At 44.6% G+C, this 18,057-nt stretch overlaps 2 protein-coding genes across 4 annotated transcripts in view; one reads left to right on the top strand and one right to left on the bottom strand.

Annotated features, from left to right (window-relative positions):
• On the top strand, positions 1–14,609 carry MORN5 (MORN repeat containing 5). Its single transcript, XM_036393772.2, has 6 exons — positions 1–93; positions 369–516; positions 770–881; positions 1,741–1,872; positions 13,168–13,282; positions 14,504–14,609. Exons 1-5 carry the CDS (start codon positions 47–49, stop codon positions 13,260–13,262), a joined length of 534 nt encoding a protein of 177 aa, XP_036249665.1. The 5' UTR covers positions 1–46; the 3' UTR covers positions 13,263–13,282; positions 14,504–14,609.
• Positions 13,863–18,057, bottom strand: part of LHX6 (LIM homeobox 6) — a 16,972-nt gene continuing 12,777 nt past the window's right edge. For all 3 annotated transcript variants that reach the window (XM_036393767.2, XM_036393769.2, XM_036393770.2), the window contains exon 10: positions 13,863–17,476. In XM_036393767.2, coding sequence (XP_036249660.1) covers positions 17,456–17,476 — 21 coding nt within the window. In that variant the 3' untranslated portion in view covers positions 13,863–17,455. The remainder of the gene's footprint in view (positions 17,477–18,057) is intronic.

The raw sequence follows: 18,057 nt of genomic DNA on the forward strand, positions 1-18,057 counted from the left end.
GCCGTGGCCGTTGCCATGGTGACCGGGACGCGCCGTCGGGGCCGCCATGGAGCTGGTGGGGCATCGGTACCTGGGGGGAGTCATGCGCGGCAGGTGGGGCCGGGCACAACGGGGGACACCGGGGGGACCGGGGGACCGGGAAGGGGCACAGGGGCTGCGGGGATCCGGGAAGGGGCGGGGGGGGGGGGCACGGGAAGATGGAGGGCACAGCGGGGTTCGCAGGGAACACGTGGGATCGGGGGTCCGACAGGGAGGCAGGGGCGTCGCGGGCATCGCAGATGGGCCATGGGGACAAGGGAGGATCGCAGGGGGCTGCTGGGACCCGGGCGCCTGGAATTGCCACCGTCCACCCTCGCCATCTCTTCCAGGATGGAAGGATTCGGCTACTACACGCTGCCGATGGGCACCGAGTACCGGGGCTCGCTGTGGGACGGGATGTTCCACGGGCAGGGCGAGCTGCGGCGCCCCACAGGCGGCGCGTACCGGGCGCTCTGGGACCGCGGGCTGCCCACGCAGGTACGGCCGGGGGCCTGCACCCCGAGGGGCCTCCGCTGGCACAGGCCGGGGGTGAAACCCGCGGATTTCCGAGCCAAGGCCGCGTTTGACCCCTCGGGGTGGGTGGGGAGAGGCTGCTGGCACCGCAGACGGGATTCCCGACAAAGGGCGAGCGGAGCCGCGCTGGCCCTGCTGCGGCTCTGCCGGTGCGACCTGGCCTTGGTTCCGTCCATCCATCATGTTTATTAAGTCTGCACTCAAACGTGTTTTGCAGGGGAAATACACTTTTACAGATGGTCTCGAATTCGAGGTGGAAAAATGGCTTTACTGCGACGGCTACGACAGAAGATTCTATACAGAAATCAGCTCTGGTTTTAAACCACCAGGTACTAAATTGCATTTGCGATCCTGAGAGTCTGGAAGGAATTAAACTAACAACTTTGCTTAAGAAAGATTAATTCAGCTACATGAGTAACATGGAGCAGAAATGCTCTGGCTAATTTCATCCAAGCCTGAGATGCTGCCAGGAGAATGTGGACAGCACCTTCCACCAGCACAGCCTGGGGTGCAGCTCTGCACCCACCGCGCTCTCCTGGGGCAAGACAGGCCTTTATCATCTGCAGCTTTTGACATCCTGATTAACCCCTTCATACCATTCACCCTCACTGCCTCAGCAGGGTGCTTTTGATACAGAGAAGTCCAGCAAAAGCAATTCGTTTGCATCCAGGGCAAATGAAGTTTCAAGCATCTGGCCCACGTAGCTTTTTAGAAGACACCAAAACAGATGTTTGTGTTCAGTCTATATTTTTGCTAAACACTTTTATAATGTTATTTATTTTAGTCAAAAGGTGGGTTTATAAAGGAAAAAAGTGAGTAAAGTCTGTAATTTAATACACACAATACATAGAATATTTTAGTGATGACATAGAGTTCTGTGAAGCCAGCGATTCTCTCCTGGCCCCATTTTGGATTTTAGGGTTGGACTTGTAATGTTAACTTGGTGGGCTGAATCACAGGGCTGTGAATGAGGAAATCAAAGTGATTGTTTTTTATCACACAATCTTTGCGTGTGCATTTTTCCATTTTCATTTTCTCCATCTGCAAAATTGATGAAATGTTTTACAAAATTTATTGTGAGGTAACTCTGTTATTTTTATAGCAAACACCATGGAGATGTATATTAGTTATCTTGATCAAAGGCATAAATTAAAAAAAAAAAAATCAAACCATGTTTTTCCCCTTCAGGCATTGCTCAGCTTACAAATCTGGATCCTCCCAAAATAATCCCAAAAGGTTGTTATGACTGTGGTGATGGATTCTATAACCCCAAAACCAGAATAGTTGTTGACTACAAACGCAAGTTTCTGAGAAATGCAGGTATGATTTAACTTCTTCTGCCAGGTAAACTAAGAAGGGTTTATTATATCTTCTAGGCTGCCTGATTAAAGCCAAAATATAAACAACTCTATGACTTGGTTCTATTATCACTGAGCTAAAATATCTTTAACTTATTTATTTTATCAGTGATTTATGTATCCCCAGAGCTGTACAAATCATATTTTGCAAAATTACAATGAAGTATTCCCAAGCATATATGAATAAATATGTTTTATTACCATTTGGTATGTTAATCTCAGAAAAATCTTCAGTCTCTCCTGTTATGATCTCAAGCAAGGGAGTGGTTGTGAGGGGCACATCGCTGATCCTGAAAGCTGAAAAGCTCCATGTTGTCAAGCAGCAAAGTGCTAAGCATGTGCTCATCTCTACATGCTGGAATAGTCCAGTTTATTAAAACGAGTCTGGGTCTTACCTTCCTGAAAGGAAGCCTTCACCTTGGAGAGCTGTGTTTGGAGTAGAGTCTGGCAAATACACAGATAGGTCCTCAAATTAATAAACCTTGGGGAAAATGAGTTCTTACCAAGCCAAAAGAGAAACTTTTCAAATTAAAAGCCACAGAAGATTCCCAAACAGTTGACACTGAGATAACTGAAAAAATGTAATCTGACCTGAAAAAAACCCTGCCTTGTGTTCTGGCTATTTAATCTTTGTTTTTATCACCTTTTCAGTGCAGAGGGTTTTAAAATGAAACTGATTTCTGAAAACAGCCACCCACCACGCTTTTTCTTTTTTTTTTCCTCAAATGTCCAAATTGCAAAACCTCTTTTTTTTTTTTTTCTAAAAACCAGAACATTTCATTTTCAGTGTGCTACAGTTTAACAGTTTTGTTGCTTGGAAACTCCATTTTTCAGCAAATTTACTATTTGTTGTAAAAGAATTCTGCTCCGCTCTACTTTCAAGAGCTTTTGTGAGTGTGCACTGTGATATTGGAGGAGGGAAGTGGGGAGGGGTTAAATGAATTGGAGATACCATCTGCTATAAAATATACCCTGTGATACATGGCCTGTTTTATAAACGTTGAATAAAAACTGATCTAGATTATTACAAATGGCATTGATCCAAAATACTGGAATGCAGTGGGCCTACTGATGAGGAAGATAAGCAACATGCTTTCCAAAAACACAGGAACCTACACAGATTAGTACAGGAGGGAACGCCTTGGAATTCAATTTATTGTTTTTTAATCTGTTCTTTGAACTCATTGTCCTTTATGACATTTATCTCAAGCCCTACAAATTATACCAATCAATACTGGCCCAGCAGCGCAGCGTGCGGCCTGCCAGAGCGCTGGAGATGGGCTTGGTGTGGCCCTTCCAGCCAGGCCTGCACACAAAGTTCAAGTTGTTGATGTGAGGGTGAAGAAGGAATGTGTCATGTAGGCCAGACCCTTCCTCTCAAGAACATGAACACAATTGAAAAGCCCGGCACTTGTTCAACATCAGAGGAACTCCTGCCGCCCCAGGAGAGATGATTCAGGGCACAAGGCCACTGAAGCAAAGAGAAATGAAAAAAATGAAAAAAAAAACCCCAGCTGTAAGCAGAAGAAACTGAGGAAGAGGCTGAGATGACAGGGAACAGATCCAGAATTACTCCATTATAGGTTGGGCAGGAAAGAGCAGGAAAACCTCCAGGCTTCCAGCCAAGTCTTGAAAGCATCAAAAGCAGATGGTAGGAAGCATTCAGGAAGTTCTTACAACAGCTTGACAGGTTTACCAAAATGACACTATCTGCCTCAGCCCTGGCAGCAGGCTTCAGAATACTCCAGTGCTCACCTTTCACCCCGGCCCTATTCTGAAGTGATTGCTGATTGTTCCTGGGCTGTTTGAGGGATCCCTGAGCCTGGCACGGCCTTGGCCCAGCCTGGCACAGCCAGGTACAGCTCCAGAGCAGGGCAGAGCATTCCTCTGGAAACTCCTGAGCTCGCTGGCAGCTCTGCTCCAGGGAGATGAGAGGATGGGGAGCCCCAGGGAGGCTCCTGAGGAGCCTGGCCAGCCCTGCTTTCCCCAGCTCCGAGGTCTGATCCTCATTTGCTCGCAGAGCTCTCGCTGCTGGAGCAGCAAAGGCCCCTCCTGAAAACATCAGCAGGCCCGGGGAATGAAATGACAGCAGCAGCTTTGTTATAGTTTTTATCTAGCAAACTTTTCCAAATTCTCATTACAGCCTCGCAGTTATTACTCCGTCCCTAAACCTCTGTTTCCTTGGGGATGCTCAAATTTCTCTTGGTTCTCCATGTGTTCTTCAAGCTTTTCTTTTTGCCAGTATTGCGAAGTACGTGAAATTGAGCGCATAAATAAGAATGGGAAGGCTCATTTGTAAGAAGATACCTTGTTTATTTTTAATAGATACAGGGACCAGGCTCCTGTTTCACCAGGAGTATTCCTCTTGGTTTTTTTTCCCCCAGAAATAGGACTCCTGGCACTTTGTAACAGAGTTTAGTCAATAGAAAGATCGGAAGATTTCCCAGTTTTTCAGTGAAAAGTAGAAACTACAAGACATTATTTTTAATGCAAAGCAGAGAGGTACAAGAAGAGCTGTGACAGTCAGATTTTAGGCCCTCTAAATATCGGAAAATACCAACAAAAAAAGGAATTTTTTTATACTGAGATGGAAAAGATCTCAGCAGATTGCCTAGGTCACCTGTCTTGATGAAAAGCAAAGATATTTCTGATGAAAATTGCCTTGTTTCTCCTGTGGTTTTCACAGGGATGGGTTAAATAATATAAAATATGCTTTTCTTCATTCTAATATGAGAATATTTATTCTACTATTTTCATATTTCTTCTTGAGGTTTAATTAGTATGGTGCATAGGGGAGCTTCCTGTAGTGCAGTCAGTATTACCTGAAATATATTTGGACCTCTTCCTATAAATCAAGAGCAGAAAGACACAAAATCTGCCTTTTCACTCAGAGCTCAGGCAGGGAACTGAATTAAGAGCAGGATTAGGCCTAGAAGACCAGGACAAGTGTCTTATTGGGAGGGGGCTTGGTGTTGCTGCAGTCCCAAGCCAGCCAGCAATCAGCATTTCTACAAGCCTGAAAGTCTCGTGAAAAGCAGCAGGAAAAATCCTGCTGCTCCAGGAATCATTATGAGCTGAAAAGGTCAAGATTCAAGAACATTATTTTCGTGTAGTTTAGAGAAGTCTGGGGTTAGAACGTCTGAGGTTGTGAGGCTGGCCCAACTCCCCAGGCAAGGGGACAAAGCCATTTGAATTCTAAGCCTTATTAATCACAGACTTACAGATTCCTTATGTTGTTACCTTGGGATGGAGAACTCATGCTTGGTCTGAAAGATCTGAGAGGCACAAATATTTTGGACAGTTGGCAATGATGTGTTCAACCATTTCAGATTTATCCAAATACACAAATCCATGAGAGAAATCTCTACATTTGGACTTTTTTTCCCTCACGACTCAGATCTGACTTGCACCAAGTGCTTTTTGGGAAATGTAGACTTTGACTTGTCTGAAAAATGCAGTTGAGAAACAGCCATAACCACTCAATAATCGCTCAGGGTAATATTTCTATACCTACCCTCATGTACCCCAAATACATGCAGATGTTTGCGTGCTCTTTCTCAGAAACTACTGGAGAATTGGGTGTGGGATGAGGACCTGGCAATTTTTCAGGCCTGGAGTATTTCTGGAAAAAAGACAGCAAATTTAACTTCGAGTCAACTGCAGTGCAGGAAAAAAGATTGACTGCACTAAGGGATCATGCACGGAGCTTTATTCCCTGTTCTTCTTTGAAATTGCCCATTCTGATGATGGAGGGAGGGGATGAACAGCCTGATCCCAGGCTAGTCCCCCAGTCATTGCCTAAGAATGTAGAGTTGTTTTGGCAGATGCCCTGTGCAGGGAGAGGAAAGCCCCAGCAATACACATACAGAGGGAATATAGTATTTTTGTTCGAATGAATTTAGCTTCCCATAGATTTAAATGTCTACTTATAAGGCAAGACCATTTAATCTTTTGTACATTTGTTTCTTTTTTATTTGACTTAAGATACTGAATTTAGATGAGGTTTTAGTTCCTACATATTGAAACTCTTAAAAGCTCTTCAAATAATTGTTCTTTGGATACTTGTTAGGCTAAAGAAATCAGTTTTGATCGGCAGTAAAAGTTCATGCTATTTTAAGTGCAATGCTATAGCTATTTTCTGTTGTATATTTAATCATTTTGAATTATATGTCATGTAAAAGATTTTAGCTCTGGGGCATTTGCCAGATGGCTGATTCTGCATTTCACACAACAAAAGAAATAATGTTTGTGTAAAGCTCTTAAAAATAGTTGGTAATCAGTATATTCTACAACGAATAGGATCCAGACCTGTTTGGAAAAAAACCCCAGCTTTTGCAGAAATTAATTTAGAGGATTTGGTCTCTACCTCTGGGCTCTGAACAAAACAAATTGTGTCTATTGTTTGCTGATTTTGTAACATTTAACAAGTTAACTGGATTGTAAATTTTACTCATTTTTATGTTAAATGCCGTTTATTGCAATCCATTGATCTTTTTCTCTTTACTTTGGCTGACAAACTTATTTCTGAAAGCAGGGTTGTAAAGCAGAGAGCCAATGCTGCTCTCCCTTTACACAAGCAGAGCATACGAATGTGAGTAGCCCTTTGCTTTTCTTGCAACAGCTGCAGTGTTTGTCCTTTTTACTGCTAGTTCCTCCTTCTGGCCTCTTTGATTCATATTCCTCCAAAATACCACTGCAAAAAAATATTTTTTCTCTCTGCCATGGCATTCAGCTTTTTCTCTTTGCCCACAAGGCTCTACAGAGCTACCTACAAATTCACCCTCAAATTCACCTTCTGGTCTTGTCTCCTCCATCTCCCACATACCTTTTTTCCCTTGGATCTAGTTCCAGGACATAGGTTTTTAGCCACATTTATACAATTCCAGTTTTTTGGTACTTGCTTTCCAGACTCTGTGGTACCCAAAAGCTTTGGAAAATATTACATCCAGAAGCAGTTCAGAAATTGTTTTATAACTCTTTGATCTGGATCTTCAAAGTGTCACTTATCTACCTCTTCCTACTTTGTTAGTTAGATAGCTTTTGTTCCAATGTCAGAGCTCTGGATCTAAATAATCCCCAAAGCTTAACAAATAAATTAATTGAGGAGCCAGATCTCAGCAGGAGGAGAGGCACAACCCTGGCAAGTGTCACAGTGGGACTGCTGAGTGGGCAAGGCAAATGGCTGGGCAGTGAAGATGGCAGAGAGGAATCGAATCCACTTCATTTCAAATGACACTCCCAGACTCCTACGAGAAGTTGAGGGGGTTTTCTTACCCTTTTTTTTTAGCTTACTCTACCCTAAACACTTTTTAAAATGTTAGGCCAATTTTCCTACCTATCATATGCTCTTTTTGTATCTTTTTATATAGAAATGTGTGAAGATCAAGCACATTTGGATGCCATTGCAAAATTACTATATATGTCTTTCACAGTGTCAAAATCTGCTCAGGTGACAGACAGAGACACTTGGAACCTTCTCATCTGAGCAATCAAGCACATTCTTAGATTAAATTTGGCTTACATGTTTTAATCTGAAACATCCTTCATTCAGCAAAATAGATTATGAACCAACATAATTTATATTCCAGGTTCTAGCCAGCAGAGATAATATTAACATTTGCATCATGGTGGAAGTTACTACAGTAATTTCAGTAGCTATAGCTTTTGCAGATATATTGTTCCTTCTGGTTTCCTGGCCTTATCTTTTTGAAAATTGTGGAAGTTTCAGTTCCAAAGAGTGGCATGCCAAGAATAACACCTTTGTTTGGGTGCTAACCATCCTATTGTGAATCCATTAAATAGGTTACACACAACCTTATAGGCACTTACATTCAATATACAGCTCATGTGAAAACAACTTTTACAAGAGATGGAAAGTTCATTTGGGGGCCATTTTGGAATGACAGTAATTAAAAGAGAATGGAAGGGTGAGAATTTGTGGGTGGAAGCAAAGGTTAATTGAAAACATATTTTCCATTTTCTTGCCAGCCTTGATGTTGGTGGGGTCAGGTGCAGTAAGGAAAGGGGTGCTAGGGACCCGGAGGGGGCAGTGGAAATGGGAGGGCTGTGCCAGGCAGAGCCCATGGCTGAGATGCTATCACAGCTCACAGTGATTGTGCAGTGGAAGAACATGATGAACTGCTCTGCGGGTGCTGGGAGGAGTCAGGGATGTGAAAGAATTCCGTGATATTGTTGTTTACAATGGGCTGCGTGTGCTTAGCCCTCTGAAAAGCGGGGAGGAAGCTCAGCTGCTGCTGGAGGATGGTGTGCTGTAAACACAGACCATCCAAACACACCCCTCAGGCCGTGGGCAGCTCTGGGCAGGGCTGGGCTCAGCAGTGCCAGGGCTCCCAGTGCTCCCTGTCCCGCTGGTGGCACATCCCAGGGACACCAGCTCCGCTCCTGGGCTCTCAGAGAGCTCACACAGGGGTGACCCCACTCTCATCTCACTCTCTGCCTCCCCTCCTGGGCTCTCACAGAGCTCACACAGGGGTGACCCCACTCTCATCTCACTCTCTGCCTCCCCTCCTGGGCTCTCAGAGAGCTCACACAGGGGTGACCCCCACTCACGTCAGGTCCCAACCTGCCCTTGGGCAGGGGAGGGAGCCACGGATCTGAGTTTCAGAGTGCACAGCCTCTGAGACATGAGGAACACATCCACTGCCAAGACCTAACACAGTCAGACAAGGTTTTTAAGGTGAACAATGTCGTTTTTTCCCCTGTTCAAACCACTGGGGATTCTAATTTTAGCAAACTTCTAGGTGGTTTCCTGGGAAAGCAATAGTTAAGAGAAGCCTCCATGACAATTCTGCCAGTGCTGTCAGTCTCAGCTCTGTGCCATGGCAGGCACCTAAGCATGCAGAGTCCTCAGAAGCCTCTCACAGCTGAGGTTTCCATAAGCAACCCAGAAACATGATAGTTAAAAGCAAATAATTCTAAACTTTGCAATATGCATTTAATATAGCAAGATTAAACGCACCTAAATTACAGTGTGTTCTCATGTCATCCCTTGGAAGCACCCTGAAGCAAGGCCACCCTGAATTTTCAGCTGTTTCTAATCCCAGCTGAGAGATAAATCTGGAGTGTGGTATTTGGGGAAATCTCTTCTGCCACTACTTTTAGCCTGAACGTTGGAAAGGAGGCAAGTGGTTTCATTTTGCAGAGAGCAGAAATCCACTGATTTACATGGGCTGAGCTTTGAGCTCACTGTGGAACACACCTAACAGTGGCTGTGACACCTGTTTGGACTTTGCCAGCATTTGGAACTTCCCCTCAAGCCCCCCAAAACAAGGCAGAAACTTGCCAGGCAGTATTTGGTGAGAAGATAAAATTTTGAAATGGGCTGCTTAGAGGAACCCATTACAGCCTCAGCTTTAGCTGGGTCTTGTTTACCTAAAGAGGCTCCCCAGAGTGACCTGTTGGGTGTGGGGACAGTGAGATCGGGACACTTCCCCCCTGCTTAATCACCTTTTGTGGGCTGATGCTGTTTCTGGGCACCAGTGGTGCAGGTGGCTGCCAGGGCTGGCTCCCTGTGCCTCTGCCTGCTCGATGAAAACAGCCTGAATTAATCACCAAAATGACAGAGAGCTGTCCCAGCGTGGGCTGGCTGAGGAGCTCACCCACAATATTCAAGATATATTTAGTGGGTGCTAGAAACTGATCTCATTTTTGATTGAGACACAAGGAAATAATTCAAGAGCTCATCCATTACAATCTTTTGCTGTTTCAGTTTCAAGATTCCAATAATATGTCATTATAATAATGATAATTCACTGACTTTGGAAGAAATAAAATGGGTAACATTTACTAACTGCACAGGGATACACCAGATTGCAGTGAAATGCTCAGACAAAGCTTTTCCCCTTTACCTTCAAACACCAGCATGGTTAGTCCTCTTTCAGCAAAGTCTGTTCCATCAGTGTTTATTCTACTGAGGAAAATCTAAAAAAATGGATAAACTTTAAAGATAAATACACAAAATTCAGCACACCACACGAAGAACCCCATTCTACCTAATTGTGCACAGGGTGATAATTTAGCACTGATTAAAGAGTTTGTATTTTTTTCAAATCTTTTTAAAAGGAAAATTACTTCTGAAGGTGAAGATGTGCTTAGACAATCATATTAACATATTCAAACAATTGTAATTTGCAAAATAGTAATTACAACTCACTATCTGGTAGCATTAATCAAACTTCAAGGTTTAATTCCATTTTAAATATTGATGAAATGTGATTCTCCAATCTAACCCTGGTGTTGCAGGGTTATGGAAGCAGCCAGTGGCAGAAAAAGAGGAACGTGTAGTTAACAAGCAGCTGCCACAAAGAAGGATCGGCATCTGTGATTTAAATTGTTAGCTGCACAGTCAGGTAGAGTGTAAAAAGGGTAGTCAAGAGGCTGTTAAGTCCATTGCTGCCAATTACTAACAATCAGGGAGGAGCTTTAAGACTTGTTCAGTACAATAAACCCAGTTTGTCTTGTTTCAGGGGTTACTACTGAAGAGGTTGCAGCTGCACTGATTCAAATAGCCCTAAAACTACAGTAATTATCAACCAGTCTTCTTTAGTGTAGCAAAAGTATGTTTTACCATAGCTTAACTCTTTACATTCTAATATTTCCCTGCCTCCTCTCCCATAGCCAGCCCTGGAGCCATTCTCATCCCTGGGCTGTGGTTCTTCTTCCTAGCCTGGAGCAATTCTTTCATTTCCCCTTACCTAGACTGAGGAGCAGCTGTACATCACACTGGGCTGGGTGGCAGTTCTAGGGATTTACTTCATGTTGAGTCATCCCATCCATTTTTCCTTTTCATGCACAAAGTTGAAATTCACATCTCTCGTTCAGTTTTTACATCTGGTTAAACTCCATGCAGGTTAAGCAGGGCTTATGAACATGTATTTAATTTGCACAGGATTGGATCACAAACCAAGACATTTTGGAATCAGTCTGGCAGGCCAAGATCCTTGGAGTGACTTGTCCTGGGTGCTTTCCTAGGAAACCAGGAAATCCCAGAGTGCAGAACGAGACAATCTGGGCAAACCAGGGGCATGCTGGAAACCTGTGAAGCCAAGTTAGCGTCTGCCATTCTTTGTGCTTAAGCCCTTGATGCTCAGCTGAGTGAGCACTGCCAAGGGCTCAGTCAGACTCAGGCTGGTTATTTCCAGCACTCAGGTGAGCCAGGTGTGCCCAGCTGCCAGCCAGACATGGTGATGCACAGCATCTCTAAGTTTTCTTATTCCTTCACCATGACAGAAACAGACAAAAGTTTCCTTTACATGCAATTATTACAAGCTCAGTTAAACTATCTCTTTTTTAGTTAAGGCAATTCCAGCTAAAACCAGGGAGCCACACAGAGTGGACAATATCTGTCACAGGCAAGGCTCACGTGATACATCTCAACCACCTCGTGCATAGAACAAAAGCCAGCACATTGATTATGGCTTGGATGTTGTTTTTAAGAAAGCTGAAGGACCACATTTGCATTCCTGTTGCAGCCCTCGGTGGAATCTGCCTGTGAGAATTGCATGGTCTTTAAGCAAGATTCTGTGCTCATGTTTTTAATTTCCCTTTTAGCATATTTTTTTCAGCATCTATTTTCACCTACTTTACACCCAAATTAGAAATGTGCCATTAACAGGATATTTTGTTATGGATCTGTGGATCTCTAAGGAATAAAAGAAAAAATCAGTGAAACACAGAAAGAGCTGAACTTAGCTATTTCATCCAAATGATGACTATTTTGCAGTCATTAAAGCAAGCACCTTGGCACCATTCCTGCCTGCACCAGGGTGCCAGCAGAGCTGGGTGTGAGCAGCCCCTCAGGTGTGCACCCAACTCGCAGCCAGCAATGAGAGAAAAGGGAGAGCAGCATGGAAAAAAAAAAAAAAAAAAAAAGGGAATAAAAAAGAAAAGACAAAGCTTGATTCACAAGCCATCACAGTCAGGATTAACCCCCAAACTTGTGCATCTGAATTTGTCACATACCCCTCTGGAAACTTCTTAACCTAACACTTCATTCCCAGCACCTTCCTACCCTTTGCATTTCAAATGCTCCTCTGTCACTTCAGCATAAAGGTACAACTCCACAATCAAAAATCTCCACGAAAATCTGACTCCTAGAGAAGCAACATGCTTCTTTCTCCATTTTGTTTGACCTGCCTAGGCAGGGTGCTCAGCAGGGGGAAAAAAATGGGACCGTGATGGTCCCAGGGGTCACAGCCCCTCGGCTCCATCCTCCTCCCAGTCATCTGCTCCTGTACGTAACAAGGGCTGCCACGAACCCTCAAAATTCAGATTTTTACACACATCACAAGCAGCTAATATGAATTTGTTAAGACAGTGGTAAACACAAGAAGCAACTCGAATATATTTCATTTGTATAAAAATAAATACAGGTATTGTTGTAAGTAATACTTTGATTTTTTTTTTCCCAAGGCTTTTTGAAGTTTGTTTTTCCTGGTTTAATACACAGATCTCTTTTCTCCTACACAAACACAAAGGAAAAGGCTGCAGAACAGTTTTTGGAGACAAGACAATTTAAATCCCTGAAATTAAGAAGCCACAACTTAACATTCACCAAGCTATTTTTTTGTAAATCACGCAGAAAATTACTATTCAAACTTTGCTGGTCAGTTGTTTTTTCCTACATTGTCTTTGCTTTTATTTTCTTTCCACACTGTCATTATGCTCTCAGAATAAATACGACAGACATGAATACTAACAAGGGACACAGGAGTTGGTCTAAAATATCTCAGCCACTACATCAGCTTATCAATACCTGCCACAACATACACCCCAGGCACAGCACGGAAAGAAAAGCTCCAAGACAAGAACCTGGGATTTTACTGACAATTTTTCTTTACCTTCACGTTTTATAAACCAACAAGCAACACAGCCAGAGTATTTTAAAAATGCCTGTCTTCATTTCTGATAGTTTCAACATTTCTCCTGCGTGTTTTGCCCAAAAAGACAAAATATAAAATCTATACATGTAAATCTCGTGGCTCACCCAAGCTAAGCTTATCAAACAGATGAATAATCAGTCCTTGCCACAGAGCCAGTACCTCCTGCCTTGACAAATTCCCACACAACAGCACACGATCCTTCAAACAAACACCAAAAAAAAAAGTGTTCTAAGATACGCCCATGGCTAAAAAATGGATTTATTTTTCAAGGAAAAATGGCTTGTTTGACTGGAGCCCAGGGGTGCAAGGAGCAGTGTGGCACAGGGATATTTAAGGTTCCTTTCTCTCCCTTTCAGACGATGATGAGCATGAATGGATCCTTCGGACCTGCCGGAAAGCCTGGGATTTAACAGCTGAGGAGGAACCAAAACCATCACACAGCCTCTCCTAGACAATATTCCAGCAAAGCAGGTAATCTGATTCACAATAAATGCAATTTGTCCTCGTGGATTTGTCTCACCCTTTCCCTCGACAGGAATATAATCTTTCTGTCATCTTTGTCAGCTCAAAGAAAAATGGAAATAATCATTTAATCAGTCATGCTGAGCAAAAGCCACGGCAAAAAAGCCGACTGTACTCACAATAATATTCCTGAGAGGTGTGCAGTGTAGTATGTATAAACATTATTAAGCCTGAAAACAATTTGTTAAAAAGAGTGCCTCGGATTCGGTGTTGAAGTCATTCAAATCCATCTTAATCAACATTATTTTCCCAGATTTTAGTTAGCTGTCCTGGTGAATTCCTTTCCTCTCTTTTTGCTCAGTACTTTGATATTGATTGATCATTGTAATAATGTACACCAGAGGTATTCTTTAATGACGGGTTTGCTAACTAGGAAATTATATCCATTTACTACGAACGTTTGTTGAACTCTCCTGAAGCCAGAGTTTAACAAAATAATAAAAGAGGAAAACTGGGTGGGTTGCTGCTTGATTAGTAAGCCAGAAAGTATTTAAAAATAAAATAAAATGGAATTACATCATTTTCTGGATGTAAGTGCCAGCACTTCTACTTGCATTAACTTTATTTATTACACAAATAAGACATTTACAAAGCACAACATTAAAAGTATGTAACAAAACAGACATTGGTTTTACAAAAAGTGCTTACAATTTTGTTTTACTTTTTTAAAATAAATATTAGTCTTGACTGTCCACTCATTCAGAGAAAAAATTTTTTAACCATTGTAGCCAAGACATGCAGAATTGCAACATGCTACAACAAAATGATTGGCAGATGAAATAAAACTGGTGTTTAGTTGGCATCCTACAGATAAATCACTGATAGTAGTGCAGGATTGGTTCCCACTCCCTGTCCCAACGAGTGAGTTCTGTAAGCACCTTTAGCTCGGGCATTGGGCTAACCAGCATGAGCCAGGAAAAACCACTGGTGATAAAAGCTGAAACCATCCCACTCCCAGAGCCAAGCTCTGTTAGTCACCTTATTAAACTGGAGTGAAGAGCCTTTCACTGGCTGTCTTCAGTGGATTCTGTCTGCAAAAGGGTTTGTAAATAGCAACTGGAAAAGTTTAGTGCGTGGAGTCTGCATTGCTGCACCAGAACCCATCTGGCAATTACTGAATAAACTAAGAAAATGAGAATGACTTTAATTTTATTTTTTTTAAATCCACAGACAGGAGATGAATGCAAATGACCTGAGATAAGGTTTGGTTCAGTGGCAACAGTCAGTGTGAAATATGTTGTGAAACAATGTATTGAATAAATTAGAAGATTTCTTACATTCTTGGTACAGTTGAGTATTTTCCATACACATAATTAGCTCTAAAACTGCACAAGCTGAATTGCTTCCAGTTTTTGCAAACAATTTGGGCTTAATATAAACAGAGCCTGATTTCTGAATTAGCAAAGCTGCTCCTGGCTACTTATGGGGGGAAGTGCCCCAAGCACAGTCTGTGGTGAGCCCACGTCCCTGGAGAGAAACACCAACATTCCCTCGGCCCTGCCATGGCATTGCTTACAGACCCTTGGATACCCAGGACATTTCCCAAGTGGGGTTTTTCTGATCGAGTTGGTATTTAGCAAATACATATTTCATAGTTTCCCTTTCACTGCATTGCCAAGACAGAAGGGAGAAACACATCAAACCCTTTTCTCCCTCAACAGAACAGTTGTGGCAATCTCAGAGACTGTGGGATGTCAGGGCAAGTTACAGCCTGAATCTCTCCTTCTGTGTCAAATGGAATAACTACCCATTCCTTTATGGCACTAATTCCACAACTAAATGGTCATTAGGATGTGCAAGCACAAATGGAGAACAAAGTCAGGCCCTGGTGACCCCCCCCGGCCCCCACGAGCATCTCAAGGCTGACACAGCAACCACCTCAACCCTTGATGACAAACACTCACCAACAGCCAGCCAAGGGAGCACTCATCCTTCCCTCATTCTCTGAAAAGGACAAAAAGGATGCACGTGGTGCACCTGCTGACTGTCCCCTCCTCAGGGGACACCTCTGCAGAGGTGGCTCCAGTCAGGTCAGGCATGTGGCAGCACCTTGTCACTGGTCACACTCTGGAAATGGTCACTCACGCATCTGGAGGTGACAATAACATTTTTTGGACTTAATTCCCCTCTCTCCTTTCTAATGTTACTTTGAACTGGGACTAGAGCTGCTGGCTGCAGTTTGACAGGTACTGGCCCAGCTGTCCGAGGTAGTGCCATCACTCTCAGTACACAGACACACAGGAGGGTGTGCGTGGCTCTGTGTGTGTGTGGAGTTGCTCCAACCAATATCAAAGTGTGTTGTACTCAGCTGCTTCTCAAGCCAAGAGATGCCAGTGGCCCCCTCAGCAGGCATCCCCATCTCCCCACGCTGCTCTCAGGGTGTTCCTCATGGCTCAGTGCAGCCGTGTCTGGCTGCTGGTGTCACACAGAGTTCAGGGACACAGGCAGGAGAAGGCTCCCCACGTGTGCAGTGTGGGCTGGCCAGAGCTGTGGGATGGTTCCCACCTGGATTGATCCAGGATCCCCCGGAGAGGAGAACACGTGGATCTACAGTTCCCATTAAAAACAAGTTATGTAACAGATGGATTCCCATCTCCTGCTCCTGGGGCACGGCTCAGTCACATCCCTCACTGGCTGTGGCTCAGGGGAGGCTTTCACATTCTTGGAAGAGCGGCCTCACAGACACTTCACAGCAGGACAGACCCATGTGCTTGCGTGGAGAGAGGTTTTGTCACAGACCTGCTCCTGGCTCGGTGCAAACTGAGAAGGGCTGGCAGAGGTCTCTTGTTTTTTTTCGTTATTACCATCATCGAAGGATGGGATGGTTTTGGAGTCCTTTTCCTGACTTGGGGCCAGACTGCTGAGCACTTCCTGTGAGCCCAGCCATTCTCCTGGGATGCACCCAGGGCCTGGGACAGCCCAACCCCAGCAAAGGAGACCAGGAGGGCAGAGGGGATCAGAGCCAGGCTGCCAGACTAAGGAAGATGCTATCCCCTTGCTGTCCATTTGGCTAGTGATGGTTTCTGCTGGCCTTACTGTGGCTTTCACCTTTTTAACTGGGCTCCAGTTTCTACCCAACTCTTCCCACTGACTGAACTTGAGTCCACAGCTGGGCAGAACATTTCTACACCTTTATGGCCACCTTCCATCGAGCATTTCCCAGTCCCAGAGTATGGATTGTCTGAGAGTTTTCTGTAGGTACATTCTGAAATCACCCATTTGTGATCCAATATGACTCCAAGGAAATAAAGTAGCTTGTTAATAAAGAACGAGAGTAAAAAACTTTAAAAAAAAAAAAAAAGATTTGGCAGATGGCTGTGAGAGGAGAGAGATACTCAGTGTTCTAAGAACAAGTCAGCAATCAAAAACTTCAGGGTGCTAAACCTGGCTCTGCCACCAACCCTCATGGTTCCTCTCAGTTTAGGACATCTCTGCTTCCCCTCCTATAAAACGGGGGGAAAAACACTAAGATTTACTTACCTTTGAGTGATCAAAGGACATGTGATTCTAAAGCACTTTGAGGAGGAAGAAAAACTGCCTATTTCCAGCTGGCATCATGTTTTCCACTCAGTGGAGTCTCATCTACCTGTGAGTTTGGCTCAGGAAGGTCTGTCTATACATTGAGTTGCTGAGCCAAAAAGCCAATTTCAGATTTCGCACAAGCGAGTGGAAAGAAGGAGGGATGTCCAGGAACTGCTTCACTGGTGCAAGAAGAGAATCAGGCCAAACCACGAAAATTCCTCCTTCCTTTGTGTCCAGAGGCGATCATCGACCCCCCTGAGACTCGGCGTGTTCTGGGCTGTTCATATTCCCGTGGGTTTGGGAGCAAGACTTGCAAGCACAGCAGAGTCACCAGTTTTGACTGTGTCTGGCACTGCCTTGGAGAGACTCACGGTCATTCTACAAGTCCACAAGAAACAAGTGTAAAATGTGACTGTGCACTCAACACACACATACACAGAGTGTCGCTGGAGGAGTCGGAGCGGGCGTGAGGTGCTGCTCAATGGGAGGAGCTGAGAGTGCTGGGGCTGAGCTGCTCCCGCAGGGCCGGGCGCTGTCAGCGGCTCAGGGGCGGCAGCGGGGCTGGCAGGGCCACGGGCAGCTGAGGAAGAGTCCTCGCAGTCAGTACTGGAAGAGGATGACCTGGGGGGGAAAGGGGAGCGTCAGAGGCACAGCCCTGGCCATGGCCCTGTGCTGCAGGGAGCAGCAGAACGGGCTCTGCCAGGGCAGCCACCTCCTGGCAGGAAAACCCTCTCTGGAAATGTTCTCTGCCCAGGAGCTGCCAGCCCTGCCCAGGGAAGGAGCCACCACTGAGGAGCCCAGGTGGGAGGTGACAGGAGAAATGCACCACACCTTGGGCTGTGGAACCAAACGCAACCGGGCAGCACCCCAAAAACGGCACTTCATTCATCTGTTCCCTGATACAGCAGCTACCAAGAAGGACAAAGGCCATGCCCAGCAATCCTGAGTGCCCACCTCACTCAGTGGCCAGCACAGGCTGCCCTCAAACACTGCACTGTCCAGGGGAAGCAGCTGCTGGGCTGCTCACCTCTCACCTCTCACCAGCCACTGCTCTGGGCACCGCCAGAGGAGGGGGGGGCTGCCCCACAAGCAGAGGGAAACACACACTCAGCATTGAAATGTGTTTTCCCAGGATCTCAGCTATCTCTGCTTTTAAAAATTTTTGGATGTGGGGAAAAAAAAAAAAAAAAAAAGCTACTTCA

The sequence above is a fragment of the Molothrus ater genome, chromosome 20 (assembly GCF_012460135.2).
Source record: "Molothrus ater isolate BHLD 08-10-18 breed brown headed cowbird chromosome 20, BPBGC_Mater_1.1, whole genome shotgun sequence".
Classification (NCBI taxonomy): Eukaryota; Metazoa; Chordata; class Aves; order Passeriformes; family Icteridae; genus Molothrus; species Molothrus ater.